Source organism: Schistocerca serialis, chromosome 3, assembly GCF_023864345.2.
Source record: "Schistocerca serialis cubense isolate TAMUIC-IGC-003099 chromosome 3, iqSchSeri2.2, whole genome shotgun sequence".
Lineage (NCBI taxonomy): Eukaryota > Metazoa > Arthropoda > Insecta > Orthoptera > Acrididae > Schistocerca > Schistocerca serialis.
Window position 1 is genome coordinate 889,321,466 of NC_064640.1, and position 15,112 is coordinate 889,336,577.

Below are 15,112 nucleotides of genomic sequence, written 5' to 3' on the forward strand. Positions count from 1 at the left end.
TCCAGTTTTGAGTCTGTATGCACCAGCTGCTGCCTTCATCTTGACCCAAAGGTGTAGTGGAGGCATGTCCAGCATGGCTTCCATCCCAGCAGTTGGTGTGCTGCTAATTCTGCCTGTTATGGCTAAGAAGGCCAGTCTCTGCACCTTAGCAAGCTCCTTCACTGCAACCTGCTGTTCTACCTTCTTCCACCACACTACAGCCCCGTAGGAGATACTAGGTCTAACACTGTGGTGTATATCCAGTGCATACCCATGGAGCTTGGGCCCCAGTTTTTGCCATAAGCCCTTCTGGCACTCACTAGAGTACCTTTCACCTTGGAGCAGATGCTCTTAATGTGAGGCGTCCATGTTAGTTTCTCATCTAAGGTTACCCCTAGATATTTCACTATCCCCTTCACAGCTAGAGTTTCATCGAAAAGCTGTAGATTCCAACTTGAGTGTTGGATATGCTTCTTTGTGAATGATACCTCAACAGTTCTTAGGATTAGTCCTTACATCCTGTTTATTGCACCAGTCTTGCACAATGTGCAGCGCACCTTGTGCCATATTCCTAACTGTGCCATATTCCTAACTGTGTCAATAAATTTGCCAAGTATTACTATGACAGTCATCTGTGTATCCTTGGCAAAAGTATTGTCTGGAATTCAGTTCCTCAGAGTTCATTCACCACTAGATTCCACAATAAAGGGGACAAAACTCATCCTTGTGGACAATCTCTAGTGGTGTTAATTACCATCTTTTTATTGATAATGGTGGCCTCTATCTTCCTTCCACTAAGCATGGCCCTAGTTCACATACATATAGTGGTCCATAGGTCATGCACCTCTGCTGCCCTAACCATGGAATCGAAGGTTGTGTCACTAATAGCCCCCTAAGTGTCCAGGAAGATGCAGAGGGCTATTTCTTGAAAGTGAAGTGCTTTCTCCACCCTCCCAACGAGTTGATGGAGAGCTTTCTCACATGATTTACCTGGTTGATACGTGTGTTGGTTTGAATGTAGAGGAGCCCTAGTCAGCCTCCTCTCCCCAACATGTACATTAACCAGTTTTTCAAATGTTTCAAGAAGGGAGGACGACAGACTGATTGGTCTCATATCCTTGGCCTCGGTATGATCAATTTTCCCTGGCTTTGGAATGAAGACAACCTTCACTGCCCTCCAGGCATTGGGAATGATTCCTGCAGCTAGGCTAACCCTGAATAACCTGCATAGGACTCTTATAAGATTCTCTCCTGCCTGTTCGAGGAGAGCTGGAAAGATTCCTTCTGGGCCAGGTGACTTGAACGGTTGGAATGTTCCCACCGCCCATTGGATTTTACTGAAGTCGACACACTCCTGGGCCGATTCCTAGCCCTCTATTAGAGTGCCTGAGAACCACTGTCTATCAGGCATCGCATTCTGGTCTGTTATCCACCAGAGCATGTTGAGGAAAGTGAGTCTTGAGGAGCAGTTCCAGCGTCTCATGTGCTGTCTGTGCGTATTCCCCATCCTCCTCCTTCAGCGTTCCTCATGGATTAGTTAGTACTCTAGTGAGGATTTTGTGAAGTCTGGCTTGAGCAGCTGTGCCCTCCACTTCCTCACAGAATGCCTTACATGATGCCCCCTTTGCTTGTCTAATTGCAAGGTTGTAGTTGACAAGGGCCTCATGATATTTTTCCCATTGTCCTTTACATCTCACAAGGTTAAACAGTCTTTGTATCTATTTTCTTTGCATTTCCAAGTTATTGTTACACCAAGGCACACTCCTATTTGTGCACTTCTTGGTGACTGAGTAGTTGTCCTGGTATGAGGTCACTGTGGCAGAGGTTACAGCCTCTGCTACTTTCTCAAACTCTACTGGATTCATTATCAAGGTTTTAATTTCTGATAAGCTTAAGTCAAGGTCACTCCTATATGTCTCCCAGTCTGAATTCCATAGGCCGTGGCCTGTCCGATTCCCATTTCAACCTTGAATTTAATATATATGTGGTTCTATGAGGATGGCTCTAACGCCACATGCAATTGTTTGACATAGCTGCCCATCATGGAACCAAAGGTTATGTCAATTACTTCTTCCCTCCTGCTATTCCTGAATGTAGGTTCATCACCCCTATTCAGGATCTCCAAGTTGTTAGACAAGAGAAATTCAAGAAGGTACTCACCTCTACTGTTGGTGTCCTTGCTGCCTCACATTAGATTGTGAGCATTGGCATCACATCCAATCGATATTTGGTTGCCTTGCCGATGGCAAGTTTCTGTCCATATCCTCACCTCCAAAGGAGGAGAACTGTCTTCATAAGGAAGATATGCTGAGGCTAAAACAATTTCCCTCATGATACCTCTCTCATGTTGCTGCATCCTGGTGGTCACCAGGTCTCTGGAACAGAAATCCGTCATTGGCATGAAAGAAATTCCATTTGTCACATAGATGTATGTTCTGGAGTTTCTTAGATTTCTAGCATAAATCAGTTTACCTCCAGTGCTAGTGAGGCCCGATACACCCTTTTTATATAAGTAGTGTTCTTGTATCAGGGCCATGTCCACTTCCCGTCTCCCCAGGCGACAACTCAGGGTATCAGTGGCCCCTTTACTGTGCTGCAGATTAATCTGCAGCACCTCAAGTCTCTATCTTGCTGCCATCATTGCCCCTGAGGTCTTTGATTACCCTGACAGCGACCTGCAAGAACCCTAAAAGCAATTTCAGGTCTTGCTCTCACAGTGCCTTCAGGGACTTCCGACCTCCACCACCAGGGTTCATCCTGCAGGTTGATTACTCCCCAATCCTCGGTCGAGACTTTTGGGTTCTGGACCCCTATTTTCTCGAACAGAGTCTTTGGAGAGAGATCCTTAAGGATCTTTGGTACCCATATTGATACCTTTGCAGTCTTAAGAAGCTCAGCTGCTGTCTTGACCAACAGCTTCGCATCCTCCCACGGGGATATCATGGGCACCTCAACCTTGAGCCATTCCACCGTATGCCATCTGTACGAGCTGCTCCTGCTGTGAGGTGATGCCTACCAGTGGATAGCCTTCTTGGATAACTGCCATCTTAAAAACCGAGACTGCAGTACTATAGGTCTGTTTCCCTGTTTCACACCTCGGCTTTTTCTGGGCTCTCTTATCCTGAGAGGGGAGAGTCTTGATTCCTTCCTTATCCTCTTGTTATCTGTCTTCGACGTTGTGGGTGTCTGCGTGTCCCCTTCAACTTGAGACAGTTTTTTCTTTGGGGGGGGGGGTGTTGGGCTCAAGCCCCTTTAATTCCCTCCACTTTCGTTTGGGAAGCCATTCTTTTCCTTCCTTTTGTTTCTGTTCCCTGAGAAGTTTGCTCCTCTGGGCCCCAGGCAAGGCTTTAATCTTGATCTGGTCCAACTTCTCAGTTACAGTTCCCACTTCTTGCTCAGGTCTAAACCCTGATTCAGTATGGGAGTGCATTCCATCAGTCCTGACTTGATGTTTGTGTGTCTGAGGTCTCAGTTTGCCCCTCAGTTTGTTCTAATTTATTTTTGTCCTTGTGTCCATCTTGGTCCCACGAGATTTGGTGATCTGCACGGTCCACACCACAGAAACCCCCCTGCGGTGTAAGGCTACTTACTGAGAGAGGTCACCCGGTATCCCTGAGGCTCCATTTGTGACACATGTTCCCATGTGCCATACACCTCTCGGCATGGATTGCATCACACGTTGGGTTGAGGAAGGGAGTTGGGTAAGGACTAGAAGTGGATAAGGAAGACAGGACATTGTGGGTCACTCTGTCTGATGCATCAGCTAAGGCCTTTCTGGTAGTAGGTCTTCTACCTTCACCATAGCTATCAGCTTCACGCGGATACGCAAGCCTCTACAGCCTCATGGACAGTGCTTCGCCAAGGTGGTGTCCCCCGGAGAGGATGATACTGGATAGCTTTGCACAATCGCATAGTAATAGTACGTAGCCATTACTTCTGTGTTTTTAATTATACTGAAAACACCTTTTGGAGCAATTCACATGGGAATATATCTAAACTCAGAGAGGAACTCTATCTAATGTAATGCTTAAAATAATTATGGAGTGTTAATGATTACTAAGATTTTTTGTTGTTTTACCCAGACAAACACAGTTTCCCTTCAGGATTGCTGCCCAGTCTTGTACTGATTATCAAATAGTATTAGAAATTCATGAAGGGTGTTACTACATTTTGTACACCAAAGAACTCTTTTTAAGAATGTTACTTGTGCGTAACAATATTCTCAACAGCCTCGCTTTTTCATGACGTACTGTTTTTTGGTAGCATTAATGTCACATGTAGACCTTCTACGAGCTTCTTTCATATATTAATTTACATTTTCATCAATTCTTCTAAATTGTCTGTTACAAACCAACCAAGTACAATTTGTTTTATTTCATATCATATCAACTATATAAAATAGATTCTTTATATATGCAAATAGTTAAGAATTCTTTGCTTTCATTCTGGTTTCTGGAATGATGCACTCTGTCATACTTGTTAATACAGTATTTACAGTAACTTTCTGTGTGTGATTTTATTCTTACTAGAGATGAGAATTGTTGGCAGTGTTGAGCAGTTCTCATTCAGTACTGGCAAAATTTATAGTAAATTAAATTGCCTAACTAAGTACAGTAATAACAAAGCCTTATTTTATATTAATAATTTATCTTTGCATTTTTCAGTCAATAGGTAATGCCAAAACAACAAGAAATGACAACAGCTCAAGGTTTGGGAAGTTCATAGAAATACATTTCAACAAACAATATCATATACAAGGAGCAAGTATGCGCACTTACCTGTTGGAGAAATCTCGTGTTGTCTTCCAGGCACCAGAAGAAAGGAATTATCATATATTTTATCAGCTCTGTGCAGCAAGAGAAGAATACCCTGAACTTCAGTTAGGTACATGTTCAGAACCCAATAAATACAACTACACTGGCTTTTGAGAAATGGTGCATTTACAGTTTCATAAAAAATAATGAATGGCTAAATGTTAGAAGCAGCAATTATTTATGAACTATAATTTTTAATAAGAATGAGAGAAACAATTCAAATTAAAATACTGCACAAAAGGAAATTATTTTGTGATTTACATTACACTTAACATTGAGATCTGAGAAATGGTATTCCCAAAATTGTCGGTGATGGAATGAATCAACATTTTTTTTCCATACTGTTGGTAAAAATTTACAAGAATGATTTAGAATGACAAATGTATCGATTTGAAAGGAGAAACACTGGCTCATAGGCAATAATCAAAATTTATGTAGCTCCACATATTGAGGTAATTGCACCTTTGTTATATGGTAACCTATGAATCATTGTTTGAATGATGCGGTAAACAGATTTACTGTGTACGCAGTTGCTGATACTGTAAGGTGGGCAGAACCAACCAAATGTAGGGGTACATACTGAAGGATGGGAATGGGAAACTTCTTACTACCTACATACGAGGCATCAGACACAAGTTATGATATGACACCTGCAACAGTTGGGGGTAAACAGGGCAGTGATACAACAACAAATAATAAGAGCAATGAACTGTAGGAACTCCCAAATGAAAAGAAGTGGTGCTCGTTCATTTGTATGAGGAGTGTTCAGTCAGTATTTAATCAATTTCATAAAGCAATGTTCCTCATAGTACAGTATGGAAATTAGTGTGGGGTCAGCAGCTGCAGCGGCTATACAATTCACAGAAAGTGCAAGCTTAAATTCCTACTGACTTCAGGCTTCATACTGTGTTGAGTTGACACTGTACGATTGACCCTCACATTCTGGACATGCAGTTTCCTCATGTGAAGTCTGTTTTGCCAGATAAGATGCTCAGTAGTGGCAAGAGTTATGTATGGGCTATTGATAATCCCAGTGCTTTAGATGTTGATAGCCATTAACAGAAATCAGCAGTGCCCTTCTTGGAAAGCAGTCAGTGGTTGGTTAATGGGTCTGTGTGTTCTTACTCTCTGCTTAATTGCATCAGTGTTTCAGAGGTATATGCTTCTCCCACTATTGGGCAGTATTTCATGTCATCTTTGTGAACACTCCCGCTTGATGAAGACAGCATACTATTCGTATCTTGCTCAGGAACATACCCACTTGATTTATTTTTGTAAGGCTTTATGAAACATGTAATGTGAAAGACACCATCTGAAAATGAAGACAATCTCCTGACAAGAATTCATTGCCAATGACAGTATCTGAACAACAGCGATATTGTTCACAAAGGTATGACAGAATTTTGTTTCACAATATAATGTTTGCTTTAAAACTGTGTGACACCACTCTGAGCAAATGATTTATTAATTTTTTATTTATTTATCCATCCGTAGACAATAAATACTGTATGGATATTGTCTAAAAGTACATGTAAATTCATGGGAAACAATTTATGGAAAAGGAACATACAAAATTCTATATTAAGTAGTACGAAGAATAATTCATACAAAATTGTACCAAAAAATGTATAAAGGATAACACTTGGCCATACAAGACACAGTGATACAACTTTCCATACATGTATACAACAGTATTTTAGCTGCATAGTCTGTTTGCCTTAAGGCTCTAATTTTGTCTTCCCTAAACAGGAAGCCCTTACATTCACGTGTGTGTGTGTGTGTGTGTGTGTGTGTGTGTGTGTGTGTGTGTGTGTGTGAGAGAGAGAGAGAGAGAGAGAGAGAGAGAGAGAGTGAGAGTGAGTGTGAGTGAGTGTCATCAAGAAGGGCATCTGAATATGGAGTGCTGTACTATTTCGGGTATTGTAGTTACACAAGTCGGCATATATAAAGGGTTTGCGTTGTGTCTGTGGATGACTGTGTGTTGTTATTCCTTTTCCGTAACAGAAAGATTTGTTTTAGACGGCAAGTGGTGGGACCCCAAAATATGCCATCGTGGCACCCACTGCAATACAAACATTTGCAGTAATTCTGAGCGCAGAACAGGCTGAGTTAAGTTTCTGCACAAGTTTCATTACATGGTCATTAAAATTAACATTTTCATGTGCATTAATCCCCAGCAATTTTGTTGACCTCTATGGCCTTGTCACCCAACAACAGATCTAGATTTACATTTTGACATATTTTCCCAAACTGCATATAATTTGTTTTATTTGAATTTATTGTCAAGTGGTTTGCATTAAACCAAGTGTGGGCATTCTTTATTACTTGATCAGTAGTTGTTTGCAGCATTTGCTTTGTTGCACCGATTATCACACTAGTGTCATCTGCAAATAGTATGGCCTTTGCTCCTCCATCAGAAGTGTGAACATCATTTATGTGGACAAGGAACAATAAGGGGCCGAGAATACTGCCTTGCGGCACTCCTATTTCCACCCTTTTTTTTTCCGTCTGATACTAAATTTGTTTTGTTGTTGGAGTAAGCGGACATCAGTCCTACAATCTGTGTCCTGTTTTGTAGATATGATTCAAACCACTTTTTCCCTGTCCCATGAAAACCTAATGCTTCCAATTTTTCTAAAAGGATGCCATGATTGGCAGTGTCAAATGTTTGATAAATATAGCACCTTGTGCAAATTATGCAGGTAAATAAAATTACAAAAGCATGTATTTACATAAACTCTTACCCTTGTTGGCAGGCCAATAATAAACTGTACAGTGCCTCAGTTCTTCTTTGCCTTTAGACTCGGTCATTTCCAAACCGAAGTTATCTATCTCAAGTTGATACATATTCCATTTTCCATCATACCTGTAAGTTGGTATTATCATCACAGAAACATCATGTAGATAATTTCAACATACTTTTTATATTTACTTCCAATTCATTCTCAGCTGTAGTTTATGAAAAATGATTGTTTATGCAACTGTGCATGTTTTTAGTTTAATTTGCTTGTAACAATATCTTCTGGGATAGTGATGTGTCAGGATAGCTGAGTGCATTAATGTGCCACTTCTGGGGTATGGAAGGGGGGGGGGGGTGTGATCCTGTCCCCAGATCAAATCTACTTCATGTATTAAGGACAAGGGCTGGTAAGCTGGCCAGTGCAGATGTGGTTTTCAGGCCATTTCTCCACATCCAACTGCCAAATCCTGCCACAGATACATGCCACACAAACATTTAGAACATCAGTCTCACACTCAAACCTGCAAATACTCTAGGTGCAGACAGATGGGGTGCACAAATTCTGCCTGGGGGGGGGGGGGGGGGGGGGCAGATAGGAATGGTGTCATCAAGAAGGGCATCTGATCACCAGCTACCTCAGCGTAAAGGTGATGAGTCCATAAGGTAAACAGGAGGAGGAGGAGGAGGAGGAGGTTGCCGATATCTTCATCTCTTCTGAAATACTATGTAGGGGGCTGAAGAATGTATGCAGTTTCTGCCTTCAAACCAATTTTTCTGAAATTTTCTGGCAGTGTGACCTTTCTCATTGTTACTATGGATGTGGTGTATCCTTCCTGGTTTGGATCCCACACACTTTAACAGTATTAGTGTGTGGCCAAAACTAATCTGACAATAGGAATCTCTTTCATAGACACAGTGTAAGTTTACAGTTGCTTAACAGGCTACTGTTCCTATGTGGTATGATCACACTATTTTCTCACGTGTAACAGTGTAACCATAACATATTTATGGGCACACCCAGAATCTTGTGTGTGTGTGTGTGTGTGTGTGTGTGTGTGTGTGTGTGTGTGTGTGTGTGTGTGTGTGTGTGTGTGGACAACTTCAGACATGGTAACACATCTGCTTGAAATTTATTTTAAATCCAGTCACAAACCTGACTGAATGTTTCGTACAAATGTGTTTGGTAGCACTGAAGTATGAGCATTTTGAAAGTCTCAAAATGCTGAATACACCTTATTACTCTAAGGTATTCAGAGACTGTGATGCATGTCAGCAGTTCTGTGAATCAGTTCTGCTGTCTTTCTTGTAGAAGTGTGTGACCTCTGGCACTCTTCCCTTAGCTATGAGGTATCTGCTGTTGAAGGTATCTGCAGTGGACTCCAGTTAAAGAATGGACCTAATAGATTAGTACTCATTGTATGGAACTAGAGAAGCGCTTCATTGGGTTCTGGGGCCTTGTTGAATTTTAGCAGTTTCATCTGATTCTCAACACTGACTGGTATTGATGTCTAAGTAACTCATTTAGCAGTTGTATAAAGAATGAATGGTGGCAGTGTTCCTTATCTTTGTGAAGGTACAGTGAAAGATGAGATCTGCACCCAAACTTTTATTTTGTTATTTTTTCACTTCTGCTCATTGTGATCAGTAAGTGTCCAGATACTAAGTTTGGATTCACAGTATGAATGGATGACGATAAAAATGTCTACAGTAACATTCTATTATGGTAGTTACTGAAGGCTTTACATATTACCCTTCTCTTAGACCAACATAATTTGATTAACATATGTCTATTAGACTTTGCACTAATTGTGTAGTGGTTAGCATTCCTTAAGTAGCTTCCTGGTATTGTTATATACCGTGGAAAAATTGGTGCGGGAAGTGGGTGGAGGTGGAAATACTTGTGATTTCTATAGCATTGGGGAGTCTGTATATGTCCGTTACAGTTGCACAGGTCTATGATATACCTCAACACTTACGACACTGAAGTAGTAAGAATGAAAGACGTCAGAAACTGAGTGAAGAGGGCAAGTGGAAACTTAGTGAAACATCTATTTTTGTCAGACCTAAAACACTCCAGGGCTTCCATACTTCAATACAGTTGGATGTATTTGTTTTAAAGTTAGGGAGCAAATACCAAACACTCTATCTGCGTATTTGAGTGCCATATATCTGACCACCTGACAAATGAAGCAGATCTGTTGATAAAAGAGCTTCCTATTCATCCTGACAAGACTGCCTAAACTGCTTTCAAATGTATCCAATATGTAGTAGGGAGTATCTTATTTAACATACAAAAGCAGAAGTTTAAAAATCAAGGTCATTTGGGAGACACCATATGTTGAAACAAAGGAGGACTAAAGGGCACAGCAACACTCTACATTTGTGTCCTTGCTTGTTTTGGACATTGAGAAACCCTTTTTAAAAGGGAACACCTTGACGTAGCTTACTTCTAATCATAAGTGTAACTGCAAAATTTGACTAAATGTGTCTCCTCCTGACATCTAAAGGAGACCATGGATAATCAGCAGTGAATGGTTTCCATGCTACATAGACGACTTGTGTGTCCCTGGTATGAAAATTCTGGCTGCTCCAAAAGAAAAATGTGGAGAGAAGATTTGAAGCCAAGAAAAAACAGGTCATGGGGTGTGTCAGACCATACAGATTTCATTTTTTGGCAACTTAATAAAATTTGTGCTATTGAAACAATGGTACTTGAAGTCAATGTAAGAGAGCAATGAGGCTTCTCAGCTAATTCTCAGAGTATCACACAATTCCCATCCCAGCAGAAAGGGTGGGGAAGAAATGATCTGACAAAGGGCTCACATGCTATAGTGAAACATAAATAGATTTAAGATGCAACTAGAGTAATTGAATGCTTGTTTTCTGAAGCAACCTGTGTGGAAACTATAATGGTATGCATAATAGAAATGTTTCTCACTTTTTTGCACCCACATTGGAGCACTTGAATCAGTCCATACACAGCCAAATCTTCCAAGCTGAGATTTGGATTTGCGGCTTCCTCTTCTGTTCCCAAAAGTTTTTCATTTTTTCTGACTAGGCTGCCCTTTCTTCATTGGTTATTATGTGTTTTTATTTAAATGTATTTAGTAAAAGTTTTGTGTGTCCACCCCTTAGAATCGCCTCCTCTTTTATGTGTTTAATTTGTTGCTTCATTATATTTAACTCTTCTAAATCATCCTGGACCTCTTTAACCAATTTTTTACGGGTTTATTTTTCCAATAGTAGTTGAATAGTTGTTTCACTTGCCCAGTTTTTGATAATCTTTATAGAAGGCAGAAAAAATGAATCCATCTTTTTCGCATTGTATCCATTGCTGACTCATTTTCCCGATTCAGTACTCTCCATTGTCCATTTATTTGGTGTTTCTGTTGCTGATGGTTTTGCTGATTCTTCTCTCTGCCTTCTGTAGTTCATCTGTTGCTGATTTTGGTCCAACTTGAATAGTGTTTCACTTGAATTTGTTACTTCAGGTTTAACAGTGCAATAGTAATGTGTTTTGGATTTGGCATTCATTGAGGGAGATTTGTGTGTGGAGGTTGGCCAGGAGTTTTGTTGTGGTTATTTTAATTTAATTGTTCAACTTTATATTGTGGCTTTCTTGTTTGTGTCCAGAGCTAAGATTTCACCAAAATAAATGGGTGTACTAACAATCTCAGTTGGTTTGTTATTGTTCGGTCAGCCAGGTAGTGTTTCAAACTTGAAGATTGGCGCCATTTCCATATTTATTTTTTTTTTCTTTTTTTTCCTTTTTTGAATGAAATTTGCAGTTCAGTTTTTGCTTCCCCTTTTATTCCCAAGTACTTCAATTTGAAGTATATCATCTTCCACATTATTTGCCAGTAGCACAAGGTTGTTTGTGAATACTAGGCAATTAAGGTTGCTATTTTTTCGATCTTTGGCATTTTGTATTCAATTCTTGTACGATTTGTCTCCAATCCACAGTTAAGTGGTAATAGTGAGAGTCCATCCCTCTGTCGAAGGCCAGTTCGCATTTCGAACAGTTCAGACGGTTTAGATCAAAATTTAGTTTTTGACCTGGTATTCATAATGGTGATTATGTTGAAGTTTATAAACTCTGGTGTAGATTGAATTCCTTAAGGATTTTCAGTAATGACTCACAATGAGTCCTGTCATACTTTTTTAAGATATCAACAGTGATGACTTAACTGTTTGATGCTTCATGATCTGCTTCAGACTGATAATTTGGTCAGGACAGCTTCTTCCTGGTCAAAATTCACCGTGATATTCTCAAAATCTGTAGTTGAGTTTTTTCTGAATGCATGTGTACATAATCCTAGATAAAACCTTAGATGTGACATCAAATAGCAATATCCCCCAGTAATTACTTGGGACCAATCTCTCACCTTCTTTGTGTAGTGAGTTGATTGTTGCTGTGTTCCACTCTTCAGGCATTTTCTCCATGTCTAAGAAGTCTATGAAGTGTTCATGTAGGTTTCAAAGGGTTTGTTTGCATTCTTCCGTGGTTCTGCAACCAATTGATTGGGACATGTTGTAATCTGGTGGTATAACATTTTCTAATATAGATGTATTTTTATGATGAGGGTAAAATTATAAGTTTATTTTGTTTCCTTACAGTTTAAGTGATTCGTTGAAGTACGCAATCAAAATTTGGGCATTGCTTCAATTATAGTATGCCATTTTCCCATTTTAATTTTTTATCGTAAGTGTGGGTGGCACGTACTTTGATTATATTGTTTGAACGTTTTGTAATAGTCGCTTGTTTTATGTTGATTACATGTTTGCTGCTTCTTTGGATTTGTGTTTTCAGTCTTTCAGCTGATTTTTTTTTTAATTTGTATAATTTCTCTGGCTCTTTGTCTCCCAGTTTTGACTAGTTTTTCTCTGAACATTCAATTTTCTCTTGTTGTTAATTTAACCAGGCCACAAAATTACTGGCAGACATCAAAAGAAAAAGTGAACAAAAATGAGAAAACTTGTGTTTATTAAAAATCAGTATGTAAAAATGGAGAAGCTGTGCTAGCAAGTTGGGTGGAAGTAAATAATATAATCCTTCTATGGACATTGTAAAGTGCAAACAGCTTTTATGTGCCTGCAGGCACGGAGTGAGGTGGCGCAGTGAATAGCACACTGGATTCGCATTTGGGAGGATGATGGTTCAAACTCCTGTCTGGCCATCCTGATCTAGATTTTCCATGATTTCCCTAAATAACTTAAGGTAAATGCCAAGAGGGTTCCTTTGAAAGGGCATGGCCAACTTACTTCTCATCCTTCCCTAATCCAATGGGACCAATGTCCTCGCTGTTTGCTCCTCTCACCCTAGTCCCTTGACCCCCCACGTTAGGGGACATACAAAACCACTAGAGAGTTAACTAATTTGTTACAGAAGCAAGTGAAAATACAAAATAAGGTAAAAGGGCATATCAAGCAGATGTTGCCATCTGGTGTAGGAAACACTGTGAATGAATGGGTTGACTTGCTTAGCGTCCAGGCACAAAGAACGTAGCTGGTGATGCAGCAGATCATGTGCAACCTCTTTTTAGTATTGGTGCACAAAAAAGTTACTATTGAATTTACTCAGCTCATTGAGCAGTGTGGCTCCTTCGTGTTATGAGAGTGAATTTTCAGTTTCTCTGGGCACAGTGAATTGAATAGGAAATGTTTTTTGCTTTGTTCCTAGCGAGCAGTTAGAATTTATGTATGTTCCATTGTTACAGACCATTTGTACGACACCAAATTGACTGTATATGACGTAAGAGTCTGCACACTGTGGTACTTCGAGAGAATAGATGCAGTCCAGCATTAGGAATTTTTGGTGTTAAGTGCTCAGCTGTGTGCGATACTGAACACAGTGGAGCAGCTGATTGGACATCAAGGGAGTAGATTCACCATCTGTCATTCCATTGCTGCCTTCTAAGCGACACCGTAGATTGACCCAGCAGAAAAACAATCCATAAAACTGACACTTCCTTCACATTGCATAACACATACTCAACACACTGCTTAGTATTGTGGTGTGTAGGAATCTATGGAAGTGAGCAAAAAAATATAGTAGCCAACATGGCCAGCATTCAAGAAACACTGTTCATCCAGAAAGTGCTGCGGTTGGATTTTGTTCTTGGCATATAACCAACATCACCACAGTGATTATCTTGGCAGCTTGAACTAACAATGGATATACGTTTGAGCAGTCATTTGTGACCAGGCAGTATGAAGCAGTGGCTGTGCGACCATAGTATATCAACACTGTTGTGTCACAAGTGGCAATGGAGTAAAATCTCTAAATCAACTGTTCAAGACACTCTCCTGAATGTTTTGAAGAATAGAAAGGTGTGTAAGAAATTTGTTCCAAACTCACACTGATTCGCAAACAAAAATTAAGTTGTGGATGCCTGCTACAATTTGAGTAAAATGCACAACAAAGATAGTGTGTGTGTGCGTGTTTTTTTTTTTTTCTGGACAAAATCGTAGTGGGGTACGAGACTTTGTGTTACCCATATGAATGTACAGCTATATGATGAAGTGCAGAAATTCACATGAAGGGTCCATACTTTGATAACACAACCAGTATTCAAGACAATGTGACACATGGGTTGAACATCGTCCTAAAGGAAGACCTTACTGACAGTTTCCCATGGCTGTACGAACATTTTGTTTGTTGTGCTTAGGAGCAGGGAGGCCATGTAAAACACCTAAAGCATTAAAACCACCATCTTAATTGTCTCTGTATTTGTTATTGGTTCAGTCTTGAAACTTGCATACTTTTGTCTCATCGTCGAATTAGTTTTGTGTGCAGTGTCCACCTCCTCAGCTGAGTGAGCAGTGCATTTGACTGCCGTGCAGCAGGCCCAGGTTCGATTCCCTGCTGGATAAGAGATTTTCTCCATTCAGGGCTGGGTGTTCTGTTATCATCATCATCATCATCATCATCGTCGTCGTCGTCATCACCACCACCACCCAAGTCACCCAGTGTAGCATCAACTGAAAAGACTTGCAACTCGGTGGCCGAACTTCCCCAGGTGGGGTCTCCCAGCCATCAATGCCATGTGATTATCATCATTTGTGTGCAGGTGGGTAGAGGAATAGCTTGTGGTGAGGGAAATAAGCTACAATGCGTGAAACCAAATGTCACATCACGTTTTATCTCCTTAAGCCTAGTTTACACGACGACATTGGATTGCGCCACTCGTTGTGTGGAATGAGTTTGCATACAAGTGGTTTCATATATGATGGTAGATACGGCGACACCAGTATACACTTCAGTTTCGTCGTTTTGTGGGTCCCTGAGTCGTGTCTGAAATGAAAGTTTTGGCAGCTGCACGTCGCACGAGTTGTGATGGAGTTAAAGCTTGTTGCGTGGAATCGCTGCATAAGGAAAAAAGTAAGAAACGTGTTTAGATTCACGACTGACTGAAGAAAAGAGGTCAGTTCAGTTGCTCAGCATCCTTGCTGAAATAATTTATAATGGGAGAGCCAAGAAGTTCTTTTAATTATCTTAGAATGTTAACAGAACTGTTCACATTTCTTCTAAATAGAGTTAATTTTGCGATAAGGAATAAAGGTACTGTAATGCATGAAG

The 15,112-nt window shown here is 40.3% G+C and overlaps 1 protein-coding gene across 1 annotated transcript in view; it reads left to right on the forward strand.

Annotated features, from left to right (window-relative positions):
- Nucleotides 1–15,112, forward strand: part of LOC126471127 (unconventional myosin-Va) — a 358,954-nt gene that overhangs the window by 258,079 nt on the left and 85,763 nt on the right. The window contains exon 6 of the mRNA XM_050099213.1: nt 4,644–4,863. Within this exon, the coding sequence (XP_049955170.1) occupies nt 4,644–4,863 (220 nt within the window). The remainder of the gene's footprint in view (nt 1–4,643; nt 4,864–15,112) is intronic.